This window comes from Arachis ipaensis, chromosome B06, assembly GCF_000816755.2.
Source record: "Arachis ipaensis cultivar K30076 chromosome B06, Araip1.1, whole genome shotgun sequence".
NCBI lineage: Eukaryota > Viridiplantae > Streptophyta > Magnoliopsida > Fabales > Fabaceae > Arachis > Arachis ipaensis.
This window is the reverse complement of record NC_029790.2, coordinates 51,146,708-51,154,574: the sequence shown is the minus strand read 5'-3', so window position 1 is coordinate 51,154,574 and position 7,867 is coordinate 51,146,708. Positions and strand designations below refer to the sequence as shown.

The 7,867-nt window shown below is 32.5% G+C and overlaps 1 protein-coding gene across 1 annotated transcript; it reads right to left on the bottom strand.

The window, feature by feature from the left end:
- Positions 296-3,744, bottom strand: LOC110263326. Its single transcript, XM_021104478.1, has 3 exons — positions 3,135-3,744; positions 2,774-2,880; positions 296-547 (listed from the first exon to the last, which is right to left on the bottom strand). Exons 1-2 carry the CDS (start codon positions 3,467-3,469, stop codon positions 2,820-2,822), a joined length of 396 nt encoding a protein of 131 aa, XP_020960137.1. The 5' UTR covers positions 3,470-3,744; the 3' UTR covers positions 296-547; positions 2,774-2,819.

Genomic DNA, 7,867 nt, shown 5'->3' with positions numbered 1-7,867 from the left:
AACTAATAGCATTAATCATCAGACAGTCATGCATATAAAACACAAACTCTTGTCATCAGAACAAGTTATAAAGCATGACAGACACTCAGAGTATGCAATGAAGCATAGTCAGTCCACTCCCAAGGCTCTACAGGAAGGACTGCTCTGATACCATAGTGTAACATCCCTTCCAGCAAAATACCTTGCTTAAGTCAGGGTATTTCTACTAGAAAGGACATTACGTAACCTTTTCTAGTATTAACTACTTAATTATCAAGCCTTTGTATCGAGTTCGCGTTTCAGTTTTAAGAAAATGCCAGAAAATTTTTTTTTCATTAAAGTCATAATTCAAACATTCACAAATAATAATAATCACATAAATATTATTGATAATAATTCTCATACAAAAGAGACCAAATAAAACTCAAATACAATATACTAAACCTACCCCTCTATGTAAAATAAAATCTCAAAGGACAATAGCGAGGGGACTCAATGAAAGCAATTAAGACCATAAAGAAAGCCTACTGATCGCTCGCAGCTTTAAATTGCGTCTTCAAACCTGTCGCTGAAAGGGTGGAAAATTTCGGGGTGAGAACCAAACCACATGTTCTCAGTAGAGGTAGAGAATGCCGTGAAAGTAAAGAATAAAACGCAAATAGTTAATTTCACTCAAAAGTATTTAAAAGAAAAACTGTTTTCATTTGCAGTGATCTTTACTCGCCGTGTCAACCTTTTATTTTGAAAACCAACCGCATAACATTCAAAAATCCAAAATCATATAAAGCATCCAAGCGGGATTAAACCACCGTTCTTGCCTACACAGTAAGCGGGATTAAACCACCATCCTTACTGGGTACATAAAATAATATGCAAGCGGGATCACACCACCGTCCTTGCTGAACAATTTATGAATACGTGAGCGGGATAAAACCACCATCCTCACTGCAGGCGGGACAAAACCACCATCCCTGCATAATGGTTTACGCACTGAGCAAGCAGGACTAGACCCACGCCCCTACCAACAATATCATAGATCAAATATTCTTTTCTTAAAAGAATCATTGGAGTTATTATTATTAAATAAGCCCTGAATATTTATTTTGATTAAGTCCTTATATTTTTTATAAATGTTTGGACATAATCTCCTTTAAAAATAGGACTTATCCACCCTTACGGGTTCCTTCTTTCTCAACAATTCATCAGCCTCTTTCAGCATTTGCCATAGCAATATATTCTCAAAAACATTTGATAATAGAAAATCTATTTCTTAAATTCCATATCCAAAATAATTACCAACACAACTTGGTAGCCTGATTTCCATTTTATTTTTAAAATATCAAATGAATTTGGAGTTGCGCAAACTTTATATCCATGCGACCGTCTCGGATTAAACTTTCTATTAAATCAAAAATCATAATTTTTCGCTGACTATAGCTTCGGGAATATAAGCAAAACCGTGACTGTTCTCCAGTGTTTTAAAACCAGAAGACAGCAACACCATACAACATTTGAAATTTCATATAAAATCCAACTTAAATCCAACTACCTTAAAAATTAATGTGGTTAAACATAACTCATCCAAATTTCTTTCTCAATTGGTTCCAGGGTCATACCGGAGTTACGTAGCTTGGAAGTTAGGTAATTTTCTGCAGAATTCTGTTTTACAAATCATTGAACACAACCTCTTCCAAGTCCCATAACTCACTTATTAAAATATAGAAAATCCTGAAATTTAAATCACATGTACTAAACATACTTAATTTTCACCTCCAATTAGTTGCATCTCAATATCTATCCAGGATCAAAAGTTATAAACTCCCAAAGTTACTAATTTAAGGAAACAGAACCTGGCTTTTTCTGCATAATGCATCATCCTTCAAAAATTCATATCTTTAAAACTACAAGTCCAATTGTTCTGAAATTTTACGGCATCAAAATAATAAGAATAAAGTTGTATTTAAAATTGGTTCCATTCCAAAATTCAAACTGCAAAATTTCCAATAGAGGAATCAAGTTGCTGCTGCGTTAAACGTTCTGCAGAAAAACCAGTTTTGACATTCATGATTCAAAAATTCACCATAAATCATAAACTTAGTGAAAAAGTCTCAAATTCAGTAGTCCAGTTCCCTATATCCCCAAGCTCAATCCGGACTTGGTCCCACTCAATTCCGGTAATCACAGAAATAGTTATAGTTTTTCAAAGTTTCCGGCTTCCTTTAAAAATAATGCAGAAAATCAAGTTTTACATTTTAACTTTGAAAAATCATAATTAGTTCTATAATTAATTCAAACTTCTCAAAATTGAGTCCCAACAACAACTTTTATTATACTTTACTCAGCCTTTGCTCTTATATCATTTCGATTATCGTTGAATAACTAATTCACTTCCAAAGTCACCTTTTAATTTCAAAAATCAGTTTTTTAGCAATCTATTTAGTATTCAAAATCCAACCTTTCAAAACCCCTCAAAACCAATTCCAAATCAACCACCAACCAAGTTCATTAATATTACAATATACCAAATAACAACTCAACGGCAACAAATCCAACATAACCCATTAAAATTCAGAAATTCTCAACAATTAGTCATCAAGCAATTCCCAATCCACATAATCAATCAATATCACAAATCAACAATTCCAAATCACAATTTCAACCATTCCAATCACAATTTCAGCCACAATTCAATAATTACATAATCAATCAATTACTCACAGCTATTAAATATATTTGCAGTTATTCAATAAACCTTGTAGGCATTCTTAAATTGAAATCGTTTTAAACCCCCTACCTCGATGTCGCAATCGCATAGTTTAACGCAACAATCCCTGCTTAGTCTAAACTGGCAACTGCAGCGGTGATTTCAACGCAACTGAGACGGCGGCAGCAGCATCAATTCTAGTTACGCTCGCAGCAATGGCAATTTCGACAATTTCAGCATAACACCATAATACTAAAACAGAGATATTGGCTATCGTAATTAAAATAAGAACATAATAGAGAAACAAAATACCAAATAGAACAAGTTCCAGCTGTAATGATTCCAACAACTATAGTGTACTCAGGAACATTAAAGATAGGGACAAGGTCATTCTAAAGAAACAAAAGATTCATAGACAGTGACTCCGGTAACAAGGAAACAATGAACTCACCCATATGAACAGTAGCAACCAAGGTCTCCGGCGACAGCGGCGGAAGAGGAACGACTCCTCCTCTGCTGCGTCACTCCCAATGGCAGCGGCAGCAAACCCTGATGGCAACGGGAATAGGGAGCGACAATGATGAAAGCTCGACGAAGATAGCGAGGCACGATGGTGCGGGTCAGCATCTTCTCTTCACGTCTCACCCTCAGCGAACAGCAACGGCAATACACGAACAAGGCAAAGGGGCGTGGCTCGACGGCAGTTCCTTCCTCTCCTCCGTGGGTTACGTTCGCCTCTCCCTTTCTTCTCTGCGACAGCAGCTCGGCAGCGGCGCCAAGCTCCATAGCGTCGTTCCTCCCCTTCTCTTCTTCTCCCTCGTCCTCTGTCTCCCTTCCTGTTCTCCATTTTCCCCATCTTCCCTCCTTCCCCTTCCTTTCTTTTCCCTTTCTATTTCCCCCCCTCGAGCTCCCCTGTTTCCTTTCTTTCCCATTCTGTTTGTGCGTGTGTTTTGTGAATTTAGGGTAGAATTAGGTTTTTAATTAGGAATTTAAGGTTAAGGTATAATGTATATGAGTAATATAATAACCTTTACAAAATATTTGAGATAGAATAACAATCTAAGATTCAAATATAATACCATAAAAATTACTTCATAAAAATTACTTTCAAAATGCATAAAATTTTATTTATCAGCATATCAATGAGCTCAAACAATTATTTTTAATTTAAATTATAAAATAAACATATTAATCACATTTTTATAAAATACAGTTTAAACTCAATATTAATTAGTTAAATTAAATGATATAACGTTTTATTATTTTTCTATCACCGAAACTTTAATTTCAATTTACAAAATATCTAATTATAATATAATTACTTAAACTTTAAGTATTTATAAAAATCTATTTAATCATTCCTAATAAATTAATCTCTAAAACTCAAACTAATAAAATAAACCATAATTCATTCATAATAGAAATTACTTAAATTAAATTATATAATACTTCTATTTACTAAATTTTATTTCCAAAGCATATGAAATAACCAATTATAAAAATTACATAAGAATATTAATCAACTTAAACTCCAAATATTAATAAAACTAATTTAATTACTCTTAATTTATTACTTCATAAAATAAGATATCAAATTAGTAAAATAAATCATAACTTTTTCAGGATAAAAGTTACTTAAATTAAATTGTACAATTCTTTATTATTTTTCAATTACTAAAATTATACAAAATATTCCAATATAATAAAATTACTTAAGAATATTAATTGATTCAAAATAAAATTATCTCCGAGTCTATTTAATTATTTCTAATAAAATAATTTCTAAAATTATAAAGTTTAAACTTAATAAGATAAAATCACAATTTATTTATATTTAGATTTTCAAAAATGCGGGATGTTACATCAGGACCTGGGATGTTGTATGTATATATATGTATATAGATATTATTTAGCTACATCTAGGGGTGTTCTAACTAACAGTCTATATTCTAATAAAGGCTGAATCACCGAATGTTGTCAACTACTTGTGATGCATTTATGTGTGGTTGTTATTAACTGTTTTATCTGTTATTATTTATGAATTGATTATAAATGATTCTGTTTATTAATTCAAACGTTTTCAAAAAAAAGTACCTCGCAAACTAACTACGCTTTTAACAACGAATCAGGCTCATATAATAAATAATAGATAATAATTAGGATGACAAATTGGTAGCACTCCGCTTCCGGTATGTCCTAGGCGTACTGAAAATTGGGTCGTTACAAGCATCTTCCTTGCATTGTTATTATTTTCGGCCATGTCTCCTTCTTTTTCGAAAATTTCTGTCAGATTTTCTCCAAAGAGTTGTGCTTTAGCTTCCCTTAGCTTCCTCTTCAGAGTCCTTTCAGGTTCAGGATCAACTTCAACAAGAATGTTCTTATCCTTGTTCCTGCTCATATGAAAAAGAAGAAAATAGAAAAGAAGAGGAATCCTCTATGTCACAGTATAGAGATTCCTTTATGTGAGTAGAAGAAGAAAAGAAATTCAAACACTGAAAGAGGGAGAGGGTTCGAATTTTTAAGAAGAAGAGAAGTGTTAGTAGATAAATAAATAATTAGGAGGAGGTGAGAGAGAAGAATTTTCGAAAATAATTGAAAAGAAAAAAATATTTTTGTTTTTAATCTAAAATTAAAGTTAAAATTCGAAAATTTAAAAAGAAAAACAAAATTAAATCAAATTAAAATTTAAAACAAATAGTTAATTAAAAGAAATTTAGAAAAAGAGGGGAGGGATTTTCGAAAATAAGAGAGAGAAAAGTAGTTAGGTGGTTTTGAAAAAGATAAGAATCAAACAAAAAGATAGGATTAGTTTGAAAAAGATTTGAAAACCAATTTTAAAAAGATAAGAGGTTAGAAAAGATTTTGAAATTGATTTTGAAAAAGATGTGATTGACATTTATTTTAAAAAAAGAATTGAAAAAGAAATTTAAAAAGATTTGATTTTGAAAGTTAAAGTTGATTACTTGACTAACAAGAAACAAAAAGATATGATTTTAAAATTTAAAGATTGAACCTTTCTTACTAGGCAAGTAACAAACTTAAAATTTTTGAATCAATCACATTAATTGTTAGCATTAATTTCGAAAATATGAAATAGAAATAAGAAAAAGATTTTGAAAATAAATTTTGAAAATTTCAAAATTATGAAAGAAAAAGTGAAAAAGATTTGATTTTTGAAAAAGATTTGAAAAAGATAGAATTTTTAAATTGAAAATTTGATTTGACTCATAAGAAACAATTAAATTTAAAAACTTTTTGACTAAATCAAACCAAATTTTTTAAAATTTATGAGAAGAAGAAAAGGGAAAGATATTTTTGTGATTTTTGAATTTTTAATGAAGAAAGAGAAAAACATCATAAAGACTCAAAACATGAAAATTATGAATCAAAACAAATGATGCATGCAAGAACACTATGAATGTCGAGATGAACACCAAGAACACTTTGAAGATCAAGATGAACATCAAGACTTATTTTTGAAAACTTTTAAGAAAGGAAAAACATACAAGACACCAAACTTAGAAATTTTTAATTTTTAGACACTATGACTGCAAGAATGCATATGAAAAACAAGATGCGACACACAACAAGAAAATATGAAGATCAAACAAGAGGATTCATCAAGAACAACTTGAAGATCATAAAGAATGCAATGCATGAATTTTCGAAAAATGCAAGAAAGAGATAAACATGCAATTGACACCAAACTTATAAATTGACAATAGACTCAAACAAGAAACACAAAATTATTTTTGGTTTTATGATTTTATTAAATTTTTCTGTAATTTTTTTTTCGAAAATTAATTGGAAAAAGAAAAATAAGGATTTCAAAATTTCTAATGAGAATTCCAGGAATCATGCAATGTTAGTCTAAAGCTCTAGTCCAGGAATTAGACATGGCTTACTAGCCAGCCAAGCTTTTAGTGAAAGCTCCGGTCCAAAATACTAGACATGGCCAATGGTCAGCTAAGCTTCAGCAGATACAAATCAGGCATATAACAACTGATTAGATGAGAGTCCAAGGACTCTTGCCATGATAAGTGGAAGCCTCAATCCAAAAATTTAGACATGGCTTGACAGCCAGCCAGGCTTCAACAAATCATGAAGAAACTCTAGAATTCATCCTTAAAAATTCTAAAGAACATAGAATAATTTATTTTTATTAAAATAAAATTACCTAATCTGAGCAAGAGGATGAACCGTCAGTTGTCCAAACTCGAACAATCCCCGGCAACGGCACCAAAAACTTGGTGTGGCAAAATCGTGATCATTCATTCCTTGGTAATGGCGCTAAAAACTTAATACGCACGTTCATAATCTTAGTTCTTTGTCACAACTTCACACAACTAACCAGCAAGTGCACTGGGTCGTCCAAGTAATAAACCTTACGTGAGTAAGGTCGATCCCACGGAGATTGTCGGCTTGAAGCAAGCTATGGTCATTGATGAGCGGATAATTTATACGCTTTTTGGCATTATTTTTAATATGTTTTTAGTAGGATCTAGTTACTTTTAGGGATGTTTTCATTAGTTTTTATGTTAAATTCACATTTCTGGACTTTACTATGAGTTTGTGTGTTTTTCTGTGATTTCAGGTACTTTCTGGCTGAAATTGAGGCACTTGAGCAAAAATCAGATTCAGAGGTAGAAGAAGGACTGCTGATGCTGTTGGATTCTGACCTCCCTGCACTCAAAGTGGATTTTCTAGAGCTACAGAACTCAAAATGGCGCGCTTCTAATTGCGTTGGAAACTAGACATCCAGGGCTTTCCAGCAATATATAATAGTCTATACTTTGGCCGAGTTTAGATGACTTAAAAGGGCGTTGAACGCCAGTTCTACGCTGCTGTCTGGAGTTAAACGCCAGAAACTCGTCACAAACCAGAGTTGAACGCCAGAAATACGTTACAACCTGGCGTTCAACTCCAGAAAGAGCCTCTGCACGTGTAACATTCAAGCTCAGCCCAAGCACACACCAAGTGGGCCCCGGAAGTGGATTTATGCAACAATTACTTACTTATGTAAACCCTAGTAACTAGTTTAGTATAAATAGGACTTTTTACTATTGTATTAGGCATCTTGGGACGTCTGGTTCTTAGATCATGGGGGCTGGCCTCTCAGCCATGCCTGGACCTTTCACTTATGTATTTTTAACGGTAGAGTTTCTACACTCCATAGATTAAGGT

What these genes read in the sequence shown, in the direction of transcription:
- LOC110263326 (XM_021104478.1), bottom strand. Translation starts at nt 3,469, where the DNA reads ATGGAGCTTGGCGCCGCTGCCGAGCTGCTGTCGCAGAGAAGAAAGGGA. An exon ending in GGTTGCTACTGTTCATATGG is followed by an intron (nt 2,881 to 3,134) that starts GTGAGTTCATTG and finishes GAGCGTAACTAG; the next exon opens with AATTGATGCTGCTGCCGCCG.